We start from the raw sequence: 24,103 nt of genomic DNA on the forward strand, positions 1-24,103 counted from the left end.
GGAGGCATATCACTAAGGGAGGCCCTCCTCGAGGACCCGGACACCGCTCGCCGCTCCTCCTCACCGAGCAACGAGGTCGTGCGGCGAGGAGGAGGAGGAGGGGGCGGTCCGCCCCTCGAAGCCGAAGCTGGGAGGTCACCCTGGATGGTAGCAATCAGTCGAGGCCCCATGGTCTGCATGAGCTCCACGAACTGAGCCTCCAGAAGGGATCGCAACGAAGCCGATATGGAGGGATCCGCACCAAAAGGGGGCCCTTCCGCACGGTCTCCGCGCTCCTTCGGTGCTGCGTGCTTCTGCTTGCCAATCTTCGGCACCTTGAGCACCACCTGTGGAACTGTAGGGGTCGATACCTGCTCCAAGGAGACGGAGGAAGGCACCGGCGCTGAAGCCGGGGCCGAAACCGGTGTGAACGATGCCGGTTTCAGGAGGCCCGAAGCAGCCGGGGAGGCAGAGGGCTTCGCTGAAGGAGTCGAAGCACCCGTCGATGTCGATGTCGAAGGATCCGATGAAGCTTCCATCTTGAACATGGACTCCCACAGTAGACAGCGGTGCTTAAACGCTCTCGCCGTCAGAGTGGAGCAAGGCCGGCACGATTTCGGGAAGTGATCTGGTCCCAGACACTGTAAGTAGCGTCGATGAGGGTCCGTGAGCGAAATCGCGCGCTGGCACTTGCTACACTTTTTGAAACCGGTAATCGGCCGGGACATAGGCCGGAAAAGCTCCGCCGCAAGGTCGAAGGCGCGGGGCCCCAGCCACGCGGCCGACCCGGTATCGGAAGGAAAAATTTTTTATTTTTTTTTGAAAAAAGAAATCAAAGAAAGAAAAAATGCACAGGAGAGCCAAAAGAACTCAACCCGCGGCAAAATAGAAGGCAAAATAAGAGATTCAATGGGCGCAAATTGAAGATAGACTTCTCAGCTCCGCGGAAGAAAAAGAACTGAGGAGACACGCCCGGACCATCGGGCGGGAAGGCACTGGCGCATGCGCGGTGCGGGCATCTAGAAACTTCTGAGTTTCTTCAAGCAAGACATGCTTGCAAGATGTCCGTATCGGGGCTCTGTCGGATGACATCACCCACTAGTGAGAATACCTGCCTGCTTGTCCTGGGATAAATGAATGAATCCACAACCGATCCATCCGGCAAAAAGAGGAAGATATTAGACAGTCTGTTCATGAAGCTGCACTAGAAAGTTCCAAATCATCTGTGGTTCGTGATTAGTAAATGGAAAAGATAGAGAAGTGGCTAAATTTGTAGATCATGCAAAATGGTGAATGAGAAAAAAGCACAATGGACAGAATTGTTGTCAGGATGAAAGCCATACAAACACATCATCCAAGGGCAGGGAAACGTGAAACTCTTTTCTATTAGTTCAGGTTGGCTAGCGGGTTTTTCAAAATATAGGCTAAAAAATGTAAGCCTTTCTGGGGAAGAAGGTTCAGCTAACAGCGAAGCTACTGAGGAATTTAAAATGTACCTGCTAAGTGTAATTGAAGAAAAGGGATATGTGCCAGAGCAAGTCTTCAGTGTGGATAAGACTGGCTTGTTTAACAAGCAGGCTGGGAAATGGACATATATAATGAAAATGGCAAAAGCCCTGGGATTCAAGGAATTTAAAGACCATACCACCCTGCTACTGTGTGCCTAGGGAGATTTCAAATGCAAGCATCATGGTCTACAGAACTCAAAATCCTAACGCACTTAAAGAAAAGAAACTGAACTGTAGGTGCCTGAAGATTGTTAGGATTGCCAATGCTATGCCTATTTTTTTAATAGGGTTCCACGGGAGATCCAGGAAATTAAACCGGTAAGCCTGACTTCAGTTCCAAGTAAAACAGTGGAAACAATTATAAAAAATAAAATTGTGGAACACGTAGATAAACATGATTTAATAGGACAGAGTCAGCATGGGTTCAGTCGAAAGAGATCTTGCCTCATCAATTTGCTTAACTTCTTTGAAGGTGTGAATAAATATGTGGATAAAGGTGAGCTGGTTGATGCAGTATTAGATTTTCAGAAAGCTTTTGATAAAGTTCCTCAAGGCTTCTAAAAATTAAAGAGTCATGGGATAGAAGGAAATGTTCAGTCGTGTATTAGAAATTGGTTAACGGACAGAAAACAGAGGGTAGGGTTGAATAGCAATTTTTCTCAATGGAGGTAAATAGTGATGTGCCGCAGGATCTGCTATTTAACTTATTTATAAATGATCCAGAAATTGGGATGAGTAAGGTGATTAAATCTGCGGATGACACTATATTGTTCAAAGTTGTTAAAATGCATGCGGACTGTGAAAAATTGCAGGCGTCCTCAGAAAATTGGAAGACTGGGCGTCCAAATGGCAAAAAAACTTTTAAATGTAATATAATGTAGAAAAACTTTGGGAAGAATAATCCAAATTATAGTTATCAGATGCTAGAGTCTACCTTGGGGGCTCAGTGCACAAGATAAAGATCTGGGTGTCAATGTAGACAATACGCTGAAACCTTCCGCCCAATGTGTGGCAGCAACCAAAAGAGCAAACAAGATGCTAGTAATTATTAGAAAGGGATGGTAAAGAACAATACGAATGTTATGATGCCTCTGTATCGTTCCATGGTGCGACCTCACCTTGAGTATTGCATTAAATTCTGGTCAACTTATCTCAAGAAAGATATAGTGGAACTAGAAAAGGTTCAAAGAAGAACGACCAACATGATAAAGGGGGTGCAACTCCTTTCGTATGAGGTTAGGGCTCTTCAGCTTGGAGAGAGACAGCTGAAAAAAAGATATGACTGAAGTCTACAAAATTTTGAATGGTGTACAACGGGTAGAAGATGATCGATTTTTTACTCCATCAAAAATTATAAAGGCTAGGGGATACTTGAAATTACAGGGAAATCCTTTTAAAACCAATATGAAGAAATATTTTTTCGCTCATAGAATAGTTAAGCTGTGGATTGCATTGCCAGAATATGTGGTAAGAGCAGTTAATGTAGCTGATTTAAAAAAAAAAAAAAAAAAAAAGGTTTGGAGAAAATCCTGAAGGAAAAGTCCATAGTCTGCTATTGAGACAGACATGGAGGAAACCATTGCTTGCTCTCAATCGGTAGAATGGAATGTTACTACTATTTGGGTTTTTGTCAGGTACTTGTGATCTGGATTGGCCACCATGAAGACGGGATACTGGGCTGGGTGGACCATTGATGTGACCCAATAAGGCTATTCTTATGTTTAACTGCATGCCTGTCCACTGGAGATGGCACTGCAAAGCTTGGATGATGTCTGTGCTATTCTGGTATTGGTTCAACAACTGTTTTGTTCCAGAAGTTAAATGTTATCTCCATCATAAAAACTTTGTATTTCTCGTATTGCTGATTTTGGATAATGCACCAGTACCCTGTCAGTAAGACTTGTAAAATGTACACCCTGATGCCTCCTAATACAACAACCCTTATCCAGCCCCTTGATCAGAGAATAATAAAGGATCTCAAGAACCACTACATGTGACAGCTGTAAAGCAAGGATTGTGAAGCTTCAGATGCTGACCAGGAAACCACCATGTTTGATTACTAGAAGACAGTGACTATGCAATGTAATAGACTATGTTGGAATAGCCTGGGATGGCATCACACAGGCTACTTTGAACAATTGTTGGGGGGGGGGGGGAGTTTGGCCGGACTGTGTAACAACGTTGAGGGCTTTGAAGGTGTTGCAAAAACACGAATAGAAATGTGGAAACCATCATGCACTGTGCTTGAAAAATCAGTGGAGAATGATTTTGAGGACATGACGTGAAGATGTGGAAGAAATTTTAGAAGAGCGTGCCAAAGAGCCCAGCAATGAAGACATGGATGAGGTGGCAAAATTAGGCATAGACAGTGATGATGGAGAAGCATCAAACATTCCAAAAATCGTACCTCTCACATCAGCATAAATATCAGGATGGACATAAACACTGGAAAAACTGTTCAGTGACTTGGAAGAATGTGATCCCATGCTGGAATGCAATCTAAAATTCAAACATCTGACAAGCTCTGTGTTTGCTCCTTACACTGAAACACTTAAGGACTTGAGAAGCAAAGCCAAACAGACAAGGCTGTCAATTTTTTTAGGTAACAAGTTGCAAGACTCAGATTGATGTGGCAGAAGTCAATTTGTTAGCCTCGACTCATATGCCAGAGGTTGATCAGGCTGAAGTCGACCTACCAGTGCCGACATCTCCATCTTCCATAAATACTGTCATTCTTGAGCTGCACATCTGTTCCTCTCCAGAGGTTGATGTGTCTGAAATCAACCTGTCAGAGATTGATCAGGCTGAGGTTGACCTACCAGCATCGACATCTTCATCTTCTATTGCCATTCTAGAGCTGCAAGTCTCTCCCTCTCCACTGGCTGATTTGACAGAAGTTCATCTTAAGTGATACAGTACAGTATATTGTACCCCTGTACTGTATTTGTGTAAAGCTATCATTTGTCAAGCAATGTTTTCATAATGGTAGTGTACCATCTCTTTATATATGTCTGTTTACCAGTCTGCGCTGCAACATCCTACAGTACTTTTGAACTATTTTGTTTTAATAGTGAGCACACTAACGGCCCTTTTTAGAAAGCCCAATCACATGTCTCAGTCTGGTTAATGCACTAAAGCCCATTCAATTCCTATGGGCTTTGGTGTATTTATCACAGGCAAATCGCTACAGTGGCCTTATATAAGGGGTCTTAATTGCTTACTCTGGTTGTGCAATACTGTACAGTATATTACTGTACTTCTAATGGTGAGAAAATTATGGTGCATTACACTGCAGTTGGTTAATAAGCAGACTAATTGCTTACTGTGTTAGTGCAATACCATACATTTTTCTAGCACTGTTCTGTGCAATTATTTTGATTAAGAATGTTACTTCTAAAGCAATGCAAATAATAAAATATGTTTGCAACATTCTGGATGTTCTACTATGGTTTTTGTCAAATGCAGTCCCATGCAAGAACCTATACCTATTTTTCTTATAGGATCTATTATTTACTTTACACGGTTCTGAGGTGCAAAATGTACTGCTGGAATCTAACCTCTATTTTTCCAAAGATGCAGCGTTTCATTATTTGCAATTTTGCAGTTTGCACACTTTCCCAAATGAGAACAGACTGTATCTCAGTATGCTCTGTAAGAACTAACTAGTGCCAATTTTAACAATGGATTTGCAGTGATAGTAAAACATGTCCATTGAGAAACAGACAAAATCCACCAAACCATTCCAAAATCACCTGAACACCAGATTGAATAACGACCTCCAATTAGTACCCACTATAAGCAATTTGATGCAATGGCCTAGAAATGAAAGCATCAGTGTTATTGAAGTACAGCAAAGTTACTTACTTGTAGCAGGTGTTCTCCAAGGACAGCAGATATATAGTCTCACATGAGAGACTCCAAAGTTGCCTGGAACATGAGTCTGGAGAAAATTTATGTATAACTAGTCTTTAAGCCCGTTACATTAACGGGTGCTAGAGTAGATGTCTGTCTGTCTGTCTGGGTATTTTTTTCTTTCTCTCTCTCCTTGCACGCTGCCTGTCTGTCATTTTTTCTGTCTGTGAATCTCCCCTGTGTCTTTAGTGCCCTCAGTACCTCCTTCCTATGTCCTTAGTGCCCCTTCCTATGTCCATAGTGCCCCCAGTGCCCCTTTCTATGTCCTTAATGCCTCCAGTGCCTCCTTCCTCACCTCACCCCCCATCCAATGCCAGCCTGCCTCCCATACCCCTTCCAATGAACACCCCCCCCCCCCGATGCCAGCCTGCCTCCCAACCCCGAGCAGCATGTTTCCATGGAAATCTTCCCCCCCCGATGCCAGCCTGCCTGCCTGCCTGCCATAGAAACCCCCCACCCCCCTCCGATGCCAGCCTGTCTGCCTGCCATTGAAAACCCCCCACTCCCCCTTCAATGCCAGCCTACCTGCCTGCCTCCCATTCCCCTTCCATTGAACCCCCCCATTGCCAGTCTGCCTGCCTGCCCGCAGCATGTTTCTATGAAACCCCCCACCCCCCTCCGATGCCAGCCTCCCTGCCTGCATCCCATCCCCTTCCATTGAAACCCCCTCATGCCAGCCTGCCTGCCTCCCATCCCCCTGAGCAGCATGTTTCTATGGAAACCACCCCCCCGATGCCATCATGCCTGCCTGCCTTCCACTGAACTCCCCCACCCCCCCTCCAATGCCAGGAGACAGGCATGCAAATCAGTCTCATACATATTCATTAGGAATATCCTGGAAAACCCGACTGCCTGGAGTTTTAAGGCCCTCCAGCTTATTCCCCTCCCTGGCGCAGGATCTGCTCCGGGCCGCCCTGTCCTGCTGGATCTACATTTTGCCTCTCCCCGCGGGGCTGGGCTTTGCCCAGTTGTTTCCGGACTGATGTCTTTCCCTCCCCGATCCTCCTCCCAGGGCGAGAAAAAGAAAGGGAGAAGCAGAGTCGGTGCCCCGTTGCGGCCGGAGCCGGTTCTGATCCCGAAGTGGAACCGGGGTAACCGGGGAGCGGCTAAAACCTGAACCGAGGCAGGATCGGACCGGGGACCAGCGTGCACCCCCACCCGGGGCTGAGACCGATTCACCTCCGGAGCCGGGAAAGGAGGGGGGAGAGAGAACAGCAGCGGGATCCGATCCGGAGCACATGTGCAATTCGGATTCCCCACTCCCACGAGCTTACCCCGATCCTCTCTTGCGTTGCATCTGGAGACCTCTCCCCCCCTTCCCCCACCAATTTGGAGGAAGGAAGTGCAGCATCTGACCGCAAGAACAATTGACTTTTTTCTTCTTTGCTTTCCAATCCGGAGCCAGTTTTGCAAGACTGGCTGAATTTTGATGAGTCGCTGGCGCAGGCGCCGTGAGGAGTGACACAGAAGCACACCTCAAGCCACCAGGACTCACGATATTTGAACAGCGCATTCGCTCTCTAGGGTTTATTATAGATATGAGCCTGGAAAACCCAAAGGGTTGGAGATAAACAGACGTTATAGAACTTCTTGCACAAACCAACCGTCTCTTTGAGAGTTTTGCTCTAAACATGAATGTACAGATTGAGGACTATGTGGCTGCCTTGAAATGTCTTCAATAGCTTTAGAACAGAAATTAGCAACCGAGGAAGCCATAGCTCGAACATTGCAGGCTGTGACACAGCCCTGTAGCTTCAGCCCAGCCTGATCATACATGAAAGAGATACAGTTCATTAGTGAAGTAGAGATGGATCTCCTGAGAAATGGAACTTCAAGTCTGTTAGGATCAAAAGCAAGAAAAAGTTGCGAGGATTATCTATGAGGTTTAGTCTGGGCTAGGCAGTACACTAGAGCACATTTGCAGCCCAAAATAAGAAGATTTGCTTCACATGGATGGAAATGTGGTTTTGGGAAGAATGCAGGTGGAACAACAGACTTGTTGAGGTGCAATTTTGAAACAACTTTAGGTAGGAAATTTGGATGAGTTTGAAGGATTATTCAGTCATGGGGGTTATTCCATGTCAAGTGATCAAGGGCTCCCTGCATGACCATCACGGATTTTGATAAAACTTTATGCACAAAGTCCCACATGTATCAAACGAACTTTGGTAAAGTTTTAGTTTCGCCTGTGGAATATTTGTGGAGATATAGCCATTTGTTTGACCCCATACCGCAATGACATACAGTACAACAGTGACATTCTGACAACTTTGAGAAACAATATCTCACGAGCTATGTTTCCAAAAAAACTGAAACTTAGCTACCCTGCACAACTTTTGGAGCTCTATTCAGAGCTACCAATAATAATTTTTGTCGAGCACTGAGTGAATGGTTGAATTACAGTAAACTTGGCCGAAAAAATTAGTGCTCCAAAAAGAGTCAAAGTTTGACATTACTTAGCTCCCACAATAATTGAGTAATAAATGCGAAATTTGGCGCATAATGTCTCAGTACAACGTTGTTTTCAAAAGTACAATTTCAACCTCCAAGCTCTTTCCATTAGTTTACAAATTAAGTGTAAAGTTGCTAATTTGTGTAAAAAGGCCAAAAATAGGGTATTTTCAGCTTACTTTTGCAGAAAAATACCTTTCAGAAACTCTTTCAAATCAGTCTCATTAGAAAGAGCATATTTCAAACCCCCTAGAAAAGTGGGCTTCATTTTTCAACACAGGTTAACAATGCCCGAAAAAGGGGGACAAAGTTGGGATATGTCACCATGGCAACGGCCTACGTTTCAACTTACAATTATGCCACTTTTCACACTGTTTTTCCCTGTTTATTTTTACTCAAGCTTTGAGTACAATTATAGTGTTCTTAATTAATGATTATTCCTAACTAGAAATTGAGGTGATAATTTTGTTGCATGCAGATCACAAATTACAACTTGTTTTCTTTTTCAGATCCACATTATTATTAATTCAGTTTAAAATGGATACCAACGAATCGACTAATAATAATCCTTTTCTGCCAGACTGTGCCATTGGGCAAAAATTGTTGTCAAAGTGTCATGACGGCACATTTTATTCTAAAAAATATGGGCTCATTTTTTTACATAATTTGTCAACTGATGAAAAATTGCTATCACTCGGCGCTCTGAAGTTGAACTGATGGATAAAGACCAAATCTGCCTCCACCACAAAGCAAAGTATCTCGACAAATACGAATTAAAGCAAACATCGTGTTGTAATCCATTTGAAAAGAAAAATCACATTGTTCAAAGTGGATTGTTAAAAGTCGATCTTGCCATGTCTAATGATTTTAGAAAAGTGGCAAAAATAAATATCAAGCCAGGTCAGAAACTTTGCAGTAGGTGCAAAGCCCAATACGTTTCAATGAGTGAAGCTACTGCAGCATCTTCATCTTCAGACGATTTTGATATCAGCATCTCCGATGCAGTTGATCAAAGCTTGACTGCTTTAGGAACCTCTCCATTGAAAATTCGTAGGTTAGCTAGTAGAGAGATAAAGCCGGCTATGTGATACGAAAAATTGAACGTGTGCAGAATGTGATAGCCAAGAAGATTACATCTGCTGCTGGAGTTTCAGCTGAAGAAGTTGGGCCGTCTCGTCAGTCTGTAGAATGCAAGTTATGTGAAGATTACACTGACCTCATTGAAGAAATGAAAACGAAAATTGCAATATCCAACAGGTCAATGAAAGTTCAATTATTGACGATGGCCCCAAAAAGTTGGTCAATAAAGGAAACAGCAATGAAGTTTGGCGTTTCAGAGCGCATGGTCAGAACAGCCCAAAAAGTAAAGAAAGAGAAAGGCATTTGTTCTATACCTGATGCAAAAATTGGCAAGTCCCTTCCAAAAGAAATTGCAAATAGAGTTCAAGATTTTTACGAAGACGATGAATTCAGCAGAATATGTCCTGGCAAAAAAGATTGCATTTCAGTCCGCCTCAATGGTTTAAAAGTACAAAAGCAAAAGCGGCTGCTGTTGTGTAATTTAAAAGAGCTGTACGTGGCGTACTGTAACAAATACGGAACTGAAATTGTTTTTTCCAAATTCTGTGGGCTCAGGCCAAAGTGGTGTGTAACCGTTGGTGCATCAGGTGCACACTCCGTGTGTGTCTGCACAATACATCAAAATGTAAAGCTCATGCTACAAGGCGCCAATATCAAAGAGAACTACAAAGTTCTTATGGAAAAAACTGTGTGTGACCTAAATGTCAAGGACTGTATGCTACAACGATGTCAAAACTGCCCTGGTGAAGAAGCACTAACAGCATACCTGGAAGAAATATTCAAGGATTTAGATCCAGAAGAATCAATAGAATTTAAGCAATGGGTTCACGCTGACCGTGAAACATTAGAAACAAGCGTACTAATCATGGACAACTTTATTGAAAGACTTGCAAGCAAGATTTGGAAGTTGACAAGCCACCATTTCATTTCAAAACATCAAAGTGAATATTTGAAGATGTTGAAGACAGGCTTAAAAGAAACGGAAATGATCGTTTTGATGGATTTCGCTGAAAATTACTCATTTGTTGTACAGGATGCCGCCCAAGTCTTTCACTGGGAAAATTCACAAGCTACGGTACATCCTTTTGTTGCATATTACCTCAATGAAGTGGGCACATTGCAAGTTGTAAACTGTTGCATTATTTCTGATCATATGCAACATGATACGATATCTGTACACGTGTTTATTCAAAAGTTGATCGAATTTTTGGTAACTCAAACAAACATTACCAAAATATACTACTTCAGTGACGGCTCAGCTGCACAATATAAAAACTACAAGAACTTTGTGAATTTGTGCAATCACAGAAATGATTTCAACATTGAGGCTGAATGGAATTTTTTTGGAACTAGCCACGGAAAATCACCCTGCGATGGAGTTGGTGGAACAACTAAACGACTGGCTGCCCGGGCTAGCCTCCAAAGACCATCAACGGATCAAATATTGACGCCAAAGGAACTATTTAACTTTTGTGACCAAAATATACACGGAGTTAAATACATTTATGTTCCAAAAGAAGAAATTGAAGAAAGCAAAAAGTTTCAAGAAGAAAGATGGCATGAAAGCAGCACAGTAGCCGGTACCAGAGAGCACCACCAATTTGTACCAGTCGACTCAAACTCGGTTCGTGTCAGCAAAGTTTCAAATGACACAATAAATTTTGTTGCCAAAATTTCTGATACTGCCATTCCAAATTTGAAAGTGTCCGAAATCTTTCCTGGTTGCTACGTTGCCTGTACTTACGATAATCAATGGTGGATAGGCAACATTGTTGAAGTCTCAATTGAACAAAATGATGCATTGATAAAATTTATGCATCCTCACGGTCCAGCTCATTCGTTTTATTGGCCAGAAAGGCAAGACGTTTGTTGGGTTCCAGAGCAACACCTCATCTGCATGCTTTGTGCCCTTTCAGTTACATCATCCGGCCGCCAATATCAATTTCCAGAAACTGCATTGAAGAAAGTGGCTCAAAAATTTAACAGAATGTTTTAAAGATTGCTGGCAGTTAAAATCAAAGTGGACTTCACTTCGGCTTGGGAACCATATAAGATACTCAATTTAGGCTTGGGAACCTAGGATAAGACACCCTAATCATTGGCTTTGGAACCAGAAAGATACCAACAAAAGGCTTTGGAACCTGGACGAAGTGGCCCACCCGTGGCGATGGGGTTGCCAGTTCAAACTCTTGAACTGGTAGTGACAATGTCACCATGGACCAACGCAATAGAGTAGTAGTAATACTACGTCAATACAAAACTGTAACTTTAAAAATGACAGAACTATGTTGAAATAGAGGTTGTTGCCGTGGCAACGTCTCCCAACTTTGTCCCCCTTTTTCAGCCATTGTTAACCTGCGTTGAAAAATGAAGTCCACTTTTCTAGGGGGTTTGAAATATGCTCTAATGAGACTGATTTGAAAGAGTTTCTAAAAGGTATTTTTCTGTAAAAGCAGGCTGAAAATACCCTATTTTTGGCCTTTTTACACAAATTAGCAACTTTACACTTAATTTGTAAACTAATGGAAAGAGCTTGGAGGTTGAAATTGTATATTTGAAAACAACGTTGTACTGAGACATTATGTGCCAAATTTCGCATTTATTACTCTATTATTGTGGGAGCTAAGTAATGTCAAACTTTGACTTTTTTTGGAGCACTAATTTTTTCGGCCAAGTTTACTGTAATTCAGGCATTCAATCAGTGCTCGGCAAAAATTGTTATTGGTAGCAATGAACAGAGCTCAAAAACTTGTGCAGGGTAGCTAAGTTTCAGTTTTTTTGGAAACACAGCTCGGGAGATATTGTGTCTCAAAGTTGTCAGAATGTCATTGTCGTACTGTATTTCATTGTGGTATGGGGTCAAACAAATGGCTATATCTCCATGAATATTCCACAGGCGAAACTAAAACTTTACCAAAGTTCGTTTGAGACATGTTGGACTCTGCATATGAAGTTTCATCAAAATCCGTGATGGTCATGCAGTGCACTTTCCAAGAATCTGATCACTTGACATGGAATGACCCTCGGTAGAATCTTGTTTAGGGTGGATTAGATTTGAGTGCTTGAAGCTCACTCATCCAGCAGGCAGATATGAGGGCTAAGAAGAAAATAACCTTTCAAGTGAGAAATTTGAGGGAGCAGGTTTTAAGCAGTTCAAAAGGAGACTTCATTAGAGCGACTTAGAATCACATAAAAATTCCAGGTAACTGGTGGAGGCTTTATAGGTTTAGTATGGTAAAGTCCTTTCATGAACCTAATTATTACGGGATGAATATAAAGAGGTTTCTTATCCAAGGCAGTGTGAAAAGCACTGATAGCACCAAGATGTACTCAGACAGAATTGATCTTTAGGCCTAAATTAGACAGATGAATAAGGTAGTCCAGAACAGATGAATGTGGAAATGTCACAGGTCGAAGAGAATGCAGCCAAGCAGAAAATCTGGTCTATTTGAAGCGATAACAGCGTAGAATGAAGGTTTCCTGGGTGCTTGAATGATGTCTGAGACTGCAACTGGGAGGATTAAGGAATTCATTTGCTCAGTGAGAGATACCATGCTATTAAGTGCTAACAAGCAACGGTTCAGATCTGGAGAAAAATATTTTGTAACGTATGAATGTAAATGAATCAGGTTTCAAACTGAAATCTCTAGGAGGAGAGGGAACCAAGGTTGACCTGACCACTGGAGTGCTATGAAGATCATGGTGCCCTACTCTTGGTGACGTTTTGAGTGGAGTCTTCCTAATGAGGTATTGGAGGGAATGTATAAAGGAACCTATTTCCCCAATAGATGAGGAAAGCATCTGACTCCAGGTGGTGAGGGAACAGAAGAGTTTGTGGTTGTGGGAGGAAGCAAAGAAATCTATGAAGAGAGTCCTCCATTTTGAGAAAATTTGAAGCAAGACTGTTGTATGAGGAAACCACTCATGGGGTTGAAGAAGTCTGCCGAGTATACATTTTGCTTTCCTGCCAGATAAAACAGCTCTGAAAAGACACCGTGAACAAGTCCAAATCTGAGTTGCTTCCATGCACAGAAAGTGAGATCCTGTTCCCCCTTGTTTTTCAGTCACATCCTTCTTCCACTTTCTGAAGTATTCTCTTTTAGCTCTAATAGCTTCCATCACCTCGCTCATTAACCATACAGGCTGCCATTTGGTCTTCCTCCTTCCTTTTTTAATACATGGAATATATATCTATTCTGAGCTTCCAGGATGGTATTTTTTAACAACATTCACACCTGATGTATATTTTTGACCTTTGCTGCTCATTTTTTAAAATGCTGTTTTATTGGATTTCCTATGCAGACTTATTCCAGGGATTATATCAAATCTGCTCATGTTATGAACATTGTTATCAAGTGGTCTCAGCACCATTACCTCCCGCACCAATTCATGCATTCCACTAAAATCTAAATCTAGAATTGCTTCATCTCTTGTCGGTTCCTGAACTAGCTGCTCCATAAAACAGTCCTTGATTTCATCAAGGAAATTTACCTTCATAGCATGCCATGATGTTAAATTTACCTAGTCAATATCTGGGTAATTGAAATCATCCATTATTGTTGTGTTATCCAGTTTGTTAGCCTCCCTAATCTCTGATATATCAGCATCTGTCCATCCTGGTCCGTCAGATAGTGGTACACTACTATCACTATCCTTTTCTCCCTTACACATGGAATTTCTACCCATAGGGATTCCAAGGTGTGTTTCTGCTCCTGTAGAATTTTCAGTCCATTCAATTCAAGGCCCTCCACCGATCTGATCTATCCTATCACTATTATATAACTTGTACCCCAGTATGACAGTGTCCCATTGGTTATCTTTCTTCCATCAAGTTTCAGAGATGCTTATTATTTCTATCTTTTCATTTAGTGCAATATACTCTAACTCTCCCATCTTGTTTCTTAGGCCTGTGGCATTTCAAACAATGTTTGTCATATCTATTTACAATTTACTCAGTGTTCCATGCAAAATTTCTCCTTCATCAAGTATTTGTTGAGAGCCAAGCGGTCTAGAATTGGTCAAAAGCCTTAGGTCTATTTTGGAATGAGGAAAGAGTAAATCCTCCAGCCTCTCTCCTGCAAAGGAACAGGCTCTTTTACATTAAATTGGAGAAGGGTTGAGTTCCTGGTGAAGGAGGATCTTCTGGGGACAGTTGAAAAGAGACTTTTGGTAGGTGGTTTGGAGGTTTTCTTAGTAAGCATAGGACGTAGATTTGAGCTATTACTTGACAAACCCACTAATCTGTTTTATTGAGTCAAAAGTTAAGTACCTGAAGATTGGAGGGTGGTCAATGTTACGCCAATTTTTAAAAATGGTTTCGGGGAGATCTGGGAAATTACAGACCGGTAAGCCTGAATTCAGTGCCGGGCAAAATGGTGGAAACAATTATAAAAAATAAAACTGTGGAACACGTAGACAAACATGATTTAATGAGACAGTCAGCATGGGCTCAGCCGAGGGAGATCTTACCTACACAAATTTGCTAGACTTCTTTGAAGGTGTGAACAAATATGTGAATAGAGGTGAGCCAGTTGATGTAGTGTATCTAGATTTTCAGAAAGCTTTTAATAAAGTTCCTCATGAGAGGCTCCTGAGAAAATTAAAGAGTCATGAGATAAGTGGCAAAGTTCAGTTGGGGATTAGGAATTAGTTAAGATACAAAACAGACGGTAGGGTTAGTCATTTTTCTCAATGGAGGAGAGTAAACAGTGGAGTGCCGCAGGTATCTGTACTGGAAATTGGAACGATGAGTGAGGTGATTAAATATGCAAATGACACTAAACTATTCAAAGTTGTTAAAACGTATATGGATTGTGAAAAATTGCAGGCAGACTTCAGGAAACTGGAAGACTGGGAGTTCAAGTGGCAGATAAAATTTAATGTAGACAAATGCAAATTGATGCACATTGGGAAGAATAACCCAAATCACAGAGTCCACCTTGGGGGTTAGTGCTCAAGAAAAGGATCTGGGTGTCATCGTAGACGACGAAACCTTCCATCCAATGTTTTGCAATGGCGGCAGCCAAAAAAGCAAACAGGATGCTAGGAATTATTTAAAAAGTGATGGTTAGCAGGACTAAGAATGTTATTATAATGCCCCTGTATCGCTCCATGGTGCAACCTCACCTAGATTATTTCATTCAATTCCTGTCTCCTTATCTCAAGAAAGATATAGCAGCACTAGAAAGGTTCAAAGAAGAGCGACCAAGATGATAAAGAGGATAACTCCTTTCATATGAGGAAATACTAAAAACGTTAGGGCTCTTCAGGCTGGAAAAGAGGCGACTGAGGGGAGATATAATTGAAGTCTACAAAATCCTGAGTGGAGTATATTCCGCAGCATAGTGCTCTCAAGCTATGTTTGCTCCTGCTCACATGTGCTCTAAGTTTAGCCTCTGTATAATCATGGGATACCTACACTGTGTTTTCGTATCTCCCTGAACGTTTGCTGCAGGGCATGATTTGGAAGTGGAGGATTTCACAATAGCTTGTTTATTTCCCGCCCTACGTTAGGACTGCTTTGTTACATCCCACTAGTCTCTGGATTCATATGCTGTTAATAACAAGGAAGGAAAAAAGATGTCCTCCTTACCTGATAATTATTTTTCCTTTAGTCACAGCAGATGAATCCAGAGCCCTACCCTGTTTCAGTTTAAGTGGTGGTCGCTCTTAGGCACGGTTTTGGCATGCTTTTTATAGCTGAAGTTGCATTTTCAGTTTAGGTTTCAATTGTACATGTAGCACATGTGGGTGAAAGAAGTTTTATATGTGTTATATGTTTCATGTGCCTTATTTCGACTGCTCTGAGAAAACCTATACTGAGTGGCCAGGAGGCTATGCATTCAATAAGGCTGAGGACAACCTGCTGGTTGATAGACATAATCACACTAGTCTCTGGATTCATCTGCTGTTGATGACAAGGAAAGGAAAGATATTTTATGCTGCTTAGCTTTCTTAAGTGTGATGTCCAACACACAAAGCATCAATGAAGAGGAAGTTTTTGAGTATCGACACTGGATGGAGCCCAATGCTCAATACACTCAATGTGTTTTAGAGTCCCCAGCCTTGCTAGACATCAATGCCAACCAGATAATGAAAAATTTGTTGAATTGAAGTTTGCAGGCTTTAAGTGACCTCTTTTGTATATAGGACAGGGGTTTACAAGAAATTTCCTGATGTTCAGGACCTAAGCAATAGATGCTCCAATTATGCGTATCAGAGCCCAAACAAAAGATTAGATTCTTATCTTTACTAATTTTCTTTCTTGTAAATCCACATTCTATTCCTGGACTAGTGGGTTACTTTCCCATACACACCAGAGCTTGTAGAAAGCCTCATTACACAGTCTTGAGCTTCTCCCCTCAGGACTGCCCCCCCAGGAATCCAGTTGGTAACAAAGCAGTCAGGAACATCTGTAGAGGGCAAAAGAAAGGGGTACAGGGGATACTCCCCGACAAATATGCTAGCAACAACTGATACAGGTCATTAAACATTAAGAAATGACAAAAAATAAGGAGACACTGTCAGTAGGGGGAACCTGAACTAGGGACCCCCCTCCAAAAAAAAAACAAACACAAAAAACTAAGTGATAGACCCATTCTGATAACACTCTTATAAAGGGTGATCAGAAAATACAAACCCAGGATACCAGGTTGGATTCCAGGAATAGTGTGTGGATTTACAAGAAAACAAAGATTAGCAAAGGTAAGAACCTAATCTTTTGTTCTTATACAATACAATTCTATTCCTGGACTAGTGGGATGTAACAGAGCAGTCCCTGAGAGTCAGGGTGGGACTGATGAGTCTGCTGCCAAGACAGAGGAACCAAAAGCAGCATCCTACTTGGCCACCTCATCAATCATGTAAAACTTGGTGAAAATATGCAAGGAGGATCAGGTACAGCCTTGCAAATCTCCTCCAAAGAGATCACCAACTCTGCCCAAGAGGACGAGATGCCTCTGGTACAATGAGCCCGCACTGAGAGGGGGTATGCTTACCGGCCGCTATGTAAGCGGAGGAAATGGCCATTTGGATCCATCTGGAAATGGTGGCCTTGCGGACAGGACCTGCCAGTACAAAGAGATGGTCAGAGAGACGAAACTCATTTGTTACCTCCAGGTACTGCAAAAGGATCTTGCGCATGTCCAGAGACCGCAACAACTGGTCCTGTTCCCTTGAACCAAAAACCAGAAAGTCGGACTTCCTGGTCAACATGGAAAACGAGACCACACTAACAGAGACGCTCCTGGTGCCTCCCTGGCGATGGATGTAATCCACCGCTGTGGCATTGTCTGAGAAAACACAGGCAGCCCGATGCCGGAGATGACCCTCGAAGTGAAGCACAGCCAGTTGAATCGCCCGAAGCTCCAGGCAATTGATCGACCACTTCCTCTCGGAGAAGGCCCACCGGCCCTGAAGAGGAATGTCCATGCAAATAGCACCCCAGTATCTGAGACTGGCATCTAGCATCAGGATAATCCACTTGGAAATCTGGAGGGGAAGACCCCTGGACATAAAGAGGGCATAGCCACCAGGCTAAACTGCTCCGAGCCACCGTCATCCACAGCATCGGGGAATGCAGAGCATTCCTTTGCAGACTCCAGTGTGAAATCAGGGCATCCTGCAGCCAGGTGCAAATGGACCCTGGCCCAAGGAACCATATCAGTCATCACCATCATGGTCTCCAAAACCTAGAGATACTGACAAGCCTTCGGAAATCTCTGACCACCTGGTGCAACTTCTCCTAGTGTGACAAGAGCAGGAACACCTTGTTCTGACCCATGTGGAAGTGAACCCCTAGGTATTCCGAGTCCAGTGTCAGCTCGAGGTGAATCTTCCTGAAGTTGATCACCCAAGCCCAGATGTTGAATCAACTGCAACAACTTGATGAACTGCCTGATGCCCCTCAGACTCCGATGGGGCCCTGATCAGCCAATCATCCATATAGGGGTGAACCAGAACTCCCAGGCCTGAAGAAAATAAACTGGATTCCTGGGGGCAGTCCTCAGGTAAGAGGGGAGGGGCTCAAAATTCTGTGTAATGAGGCTTCCTAAAAGCTCTGGAATGTAAGGGAATATAACTCATCAGTCCAGGAATAGAGTTGGATCATACAAGAATGGTGCTATTATTTGTTTAGGGGGTTTTTTTTTTAAGCTACTCAGTATTAATTTTGACATGGCAGAGAAAAACAGCCGACACTAAGTCAAAGGGCTCAATGGCACAGCAAACTCAAGCAAAGATGTGTTTGAAATGGTCGACGCTCCCAAAGAGAAAAAAGGGCTCAAAGTGGCTCGAAGAACAAAAATGAAAAAGTTGACAAAAATGAATCAAATCCAGTAGAAATACTATAAAAATTAAAAGGTTAGAAAATTGACAGGAATGCACAAAAAAAGCAAAAAGGTTTTGACGCACTTATGAGAAAACTGAAGAGACAGCTTCTAAGCTCCGCAGAAAATGATGAACTGATGGTCCTGTGAGCAGACGTCAGGTGGGAAGGCACTAGCACAAGCACAGTACAGACCGCACCTTAAGAAATTTAAAGTAACAGTGTACTTGGCATGTGTCCGTACTAGAGTTTGTGGATAACATTACCCACATGTGAGAATGTCATATGTGCTTGTCCTTGGAGAAAAACTACATAGTACCCCATCCACCCCAGAGAGTAAGGACTGGACAAATTACAAACTTTAAAAAAACTGTTTTGAACACTTACAATTTATGAACGAGATGATTTCGAAGATCCTGAGCAATATCTTCATGCCATTGCTTACGAATTCCAGTGCTCGAGGGTGGGGCTGCAGTGGGCATGGCATTTAGACTTGTGACATTTGTGCTCTCCATCATGGGACTATAGAGGGAAGAAAACTGGGAATTACATCTGAATTGTTGCTCTGGGGAGACAGGTATACTTAATTTGTAGTTTTAAAGTAAGAAAATACAGGTACTCTTGTCTAGATTCTACTGCCACCTATAGGCAGGATTACACAGAACAGTGCAAAAGTTAAAGTAAATTCTCCAATCCCACAGATGGCACATAGAACTCCCTCTGGCAGCATAACATAAGATGGGTACTTGAATCTTGGGTCTCTCTAATTCTGATCTCAATAAAACAATATATAAGGACCAAAATGGCCCATCTAGTCTGTCCAGTATATAAATTCATCCTCTCTATGTCTATATACACATGAGAAATTAGGCCTTACCTTCTAAATTTTCTTTGATTGAGTTACACCAGACTAGTCCATAACCTGTTGGTTATGCCAATCAACCAGAAGATGAATTCAGACAACTAAGAGGAATATTCTCAAAACTCGCAGGTAAAATTTGACAAGTTGATGATATGGCCATCTGGGAGTGATTTTTATTTTACAGGCATTTCTCAGCATAATAGCATATAAGTTAAATGCACGCTATTTGTGTGGAGAATCGCCGGTAAAGAATAGGAGGAACTGTGCCTGGCGCTTGCTCAGAAGAGCAATCAATAAGCACAGCTTCTCCTTTCTGTCAAAGCTGTTCTCCCTACCCAGCTGATTGACCAGTAAGGGAGAGCAGCAGAGGGAAACATTCCCCTCTCCCGCTGACACCCTCCTACCTCTGCCTAGCTCCCCATAAGATTGGCAAGAGGTATGCTCACTCCCTACTGCCGCTAACTCCTTCTCCCCCCCCCCGGAAAACTCATGATTCCCCAGGCAGAAGGTATGCCCAGTCAATCCCACAGCTGGGCCCCCCCTCCAAACAACCCCCTGTATCCCTGACAACCCCCACACCTTTAGTGCAATACCTACTCTCGCCAGCCGGCAGGCCCACCTCTTCAAAATGGGATGCACTGAGGAGGGGCCTATAGTCCTGACTAGCCCAGGCACAAGGGCATAGGGACCTGGGGCAATCAGAGCATTAGGTCTCTCCTCAGCACATCCCAGGATGCACCAGGAAAGATAAGGCCCGTCATTTTGAAGAGGCGGACCAGCCAGCCTTCGTGCTAAAGGTACAGAGCAGTAGGGGTTGTCAGAGGGGCACGGGACCCTGGTGTCAGGAGTGATTTGGCATCCCTCCTGCCACGAAGTATAGGAAGTTTGTTTGTTGGAGGGGTGGGTGATGACAGTGGGGAGAGTGGTGTTACAACAGTGGAAGGGAGTAGGCATCCATCCTGCCAGAGAGGTTGGGAGATTGTCAGGTGTACCCCAGCAGCGGTGGGGGAAGAGAGTGGGCATCCCTCCTACCGATCTTTGATTCGTGAGTCTTTTTTTTTATTTTTATAATTTGCATGGGGTGGTCTGAGCTATCAAACCTTAATTTCATGTCAGTGCCTGAGCCAATCAGCACTCAGGCACTAACTGGAAAGTAAGACTACGACAGCTCAGACCCTGCCAAAAATGTTTGCCCGCAAATGTGCTACGAGGTTAAGGAATTACCCGGCAATGATAGAATTGTACGGAATGCTCCTTTAATATTAATTAGCATATTAATATTTTATTTTAATATTAATGACCTTGTTGTACTACATTTGCGTGGCAGAGACAGAGACTGCTAGAAAGCTTGGAAGAGACAACAATGAGCCGTTCAAATAATCTGCTGGTAAAATACAACCCCGTGAAACCAGCTGGAGCCAGTTTGGCAACCACTGTTAAAGGCATGATAAGTTTTGAGAATCTCCTCCTTAGTCCTGTACACTCTGCCCTATCAGAGCACTGTGCTGTATTAGCTCTTCAGTATTTTATACAACCAAGCAATATACTGGCTATTTCAAGCAAAAGGACAACCATACCATTGATTCCTCTCTCCCAATTCCACCCGAGACACATGAACCCAAAAATCTTGGAAGAAAAAAAAGGATAGTTTAACTGCTAGCAAAATGAAAACAGCAAGAGATCAGTAAAATCTAAATATAGGCAAACACCATCATAACAGGGATGGAGCCTGAACTGGTCTGCTGAGACTCAAAAGAAAATTGGTAGGTAAGACCTAATTTCACCTTATCATCCTCACCATACCAGTCCAGAACACATGGAATATAGCAAAGTAATCCCTAAGATGGGAAGGATTCTTCAACCCCTGCATTAAGAGCTTCCATTCTCACAGACACATATATCTTATAGTGTTTCACGAACATATACAGTGATGATAAAATCTCCACTCAGCAAATATCAACCAGCACCACTGCATGCACTTCTATCCAATGAGTCAGCGGAATGAGCCCTCAAACATTTTGAAAGCTGTGCTTGCCTTTGAGAATATAGACCAATAGAATCATATCCTTGAATCAATGTGCAATGATAGCCTTAGAGGCCAGCTGACCTTTCCTGGTCCTTCCAAAACTCTTTGGTTAATTCCAAGTACCTCACAAGTATTTGCTGCACATCCAATAAATGCAAGATCTTAAATTGTTCACCATGCTCTTCCCTTCAAAAGGAAGGATGCACAAGCAGCTGATTTACAATTCAAAAATGTGTGGAGTAAATTCAAAGGATGGTATAAAATGGATGGTATAAAAAAACAAAACTTAAATGGCTGCATGAGTATTGACATCTCCAGTGGTGCTTAGATGGCGACTCCAACTGCGAAGAACTAAGGCCAGTGCTGGGCAGACTTTTGTGTCCTGTATATGGCAAGACAATATAGGATGGGCTGGAGAGGACCTCCGTCAAATTGAGAGAGGCAAGAAATTCTTCCAGCGCTATAGCCACTATGACCTACCAAATGGTCTCCATGCGGAAGTGTGGCACTTTCAGGGCCACACCATCCGACTTGAGATCCAGAATTGGCCTCCAGTACTCAGAGCCTTTTCTTTAGCACAATATGGAGTATCTGCCCAAGCCTAATTCTTTATCTTGGAGCGGCTCTATGGCACGAAGACTCAACAGCCTTTGTACCATTGACTGGACTCTGAGGGCTCTCTCCAGTCAGCCAGCTGGGAAATTTACAAAACGGTCTGGAAGGGGGGCACAGAACTCAATTTTGTAATCATCCTGAACAACTTCTAGGACTCAACTGTCTGTTCCATTATGAGCCTAGACAGATCAAAAAGCCAACAGTCTGTCCCCTACCTTGGGGGGGGAGGGGGGGTTCAGCTCCTGTCCTGGCAACACTATGATTTCTTAGAGGGCGGAAAGGAGTGAGAGCCCGAAGTTTGCCATCTCCTGCCTCCACTGGACCTGTGATGTGATCCTTGAAAGGACCACTGCCGCTTGGCCTCCTGCATAAGGATAGAATCTTCAAGGAGCATTGATTGGAAGACGGAAACTCATGAACTATGTCTGGTTGGTTCCTATACAAGATGGCATTAGGTGAGGATCTTTGGGATCTGTTAGAATTCCGTTGTTTAGTTTTGTTCTTCATGGACATTATGCAGTATTCTGTTCATTCTGCTTTGGGATGAGTGGGGAGAATGGGGGTTGGGGTGGTTTATAAGGTAGCTCTGTATTTTTAATACTTGGTGACCAGGACAGAGAAATTAAGTTCTTACCTGCTAATTTACTTTCTTTTAGCTTCTTCAGATGGGTATATATCTCATCATGACCAGCAGGTGGAGACTGAAAGTAAAACTGTGAAATACTACATAATAGATACCTTCCCCTATTCCTATCACTGCCAAATAGCCAAGCAGAACTAATAACTTGCAACAGAAATAAACAAGACTCCGAACAGGAGTAACAACTAACATACCCAAATGCTGTTGGAAAATGCAAAGGAGAGATCCCAGCAAGAAAAAATGTCCCCATAGCTCGCCAGCTATGCCAGCCGAACCATAGCCGCAGTTCTTCAATTCTCCCCGGCCCTAGAAAAATACTAGAATCCGCAGAAAAACCAAAAAGTGCACGCGTAACAGCCACAAGAACAACACGACCAGAGACAGAGTAGGGACCTATACAAGTCTGGAGAAGCTAAAAGAAAGTAAATTAGCAGGTAAGAACCTCATTTCTCCTTCTTTAGCACTCTCCAGACCGGTATAGGTTAATCTTACAAGCGAGACATACCAAAGCAGTCCCCATCATGGGTGGGACCCCCGAAGGGCCGACACCAGAACAAGCTCACCGAACACCGCATCCTGACGCGCCTGAATGTCCACACGAGGCACTAGCAAAGACTCAGTCCAAGACGCCACCTGACCCCTGAGTGGAATGAGCCTTGAGAAATTGCGGAACAGGCTTTTTCTGAAGAAGATATGCGGACGCAATAGTAGACTTGAACCAACACGCAATGGTAGACTTGGAAGCGACATCCCCCTTACGAGGACCCGCAAGAAGGACAAAGAGATGATGTGATTTCCTGAACTCCTGAGTCCGCTGCACATAAGTGTGAAGAACCTGACAGACATCTAGCTTGCGCAACTGATTCTGCTCAGAAGATCCTACCCAACACGGGAGAACCACTGCCTGAGTGGCATGAAAAGGAGAAACTACCTTTGGCAGAAAGGAAGGAACAAGGCCTCAACACTACCCACTCCATAGAAAACTCCAAGAAGGGAGACCTACAAGAGAGAGCCTGCATCTCTGAAATACGTCCAGCAGAAGTAAGAGCCACCAAGAAGAGTTTATTGTGTTTAATATACCGACCATCAACATGTATCTAGCTGGTTTACAATGTTAAAAAAAATAATAATAAATAAAATGGTAAAATAATACTTTTATATATATAAATATATATATATATATATATATATATATATATATATATATATATATATATATATATATATATATATATATATATATATATATATATAGGGAGGAGTGAACATTATAAAGATGATAAACAAGAACTTACATGAATTTGAGGGTAATAAGGGGAAGGAAGCGTCAATAAATACATTATTAAAACAAAATTTAAAAGAAAGGAAGGAGGGGGGAGGATATGACATCAGGAATAGGGTCGCTCCATTAAAGTACCTTAAGAACGCTTTAAGAGTAAGTTCCTTCAGCGAACTGAGGCTCAAAGGGAGGGCACACCAGACCAGACAAGGCCAGATTCAAATCCCAAGAGGGAACTGACGGTCACACGGGAGGCCTCAGCAATTTGGCCGCCCGCAAGAAGCAAACGACATCAGGAATGGCAGTCAGCCGCTGACCTCGTAATAACACATGAAAGGACGACAAAGCCGCCAGATGAACCCGGATAGAAGACCAAGCCAGGTCCCTGTCTAGGCCATCCTGCAAGAAGTCTAAGATGTTAGGCAG

The 24,103-nt window shown here is 42.9% G+C and overlaps 1 protein-coding gene across 4 annotated transcripts in view; it reads right to left on the reverse strand.

Annotated features, from left to right (window-relative positions):
• EP300 (E1A binding protein p300) overlaps window positions 1-24,103 on the reverse strand; it is a 532,137-nt gene that overhangs the window by 310,040 nt on the left and 197,994 nt on the right. For all 4 annotated transcript variants that reach the window (XM_033935072.1, XM_033935073.1, XM_033935071.1 and 1 more), the window contains exon 8: window positions 18,643-18,777. In XM_033935072.1, coding sequence (XP_033790963.1) covers window positions 18,643-18,777 — 135 coding nt within the window. The remainder of the gene's footprint in view (window positions 1-18,642; window positions 18,778-24,103) is intronic.

This window comes from Geotrypetes seraphini, chromosome 2, assembly GCF_902459505.1.
Source record: "Geotrypetes seraphini chromosome 2, aGeoSer1.1, whole genome shotgun sequence".
In the NCBI taxonomy this organism is placed as follows: domain Eukaryota; kingdom Metazoa; phylum Chordata; class Amphibia; order Gymnophiona; family Dermophiidae; genus Geotrypetes; species Geotrypetes seraphini.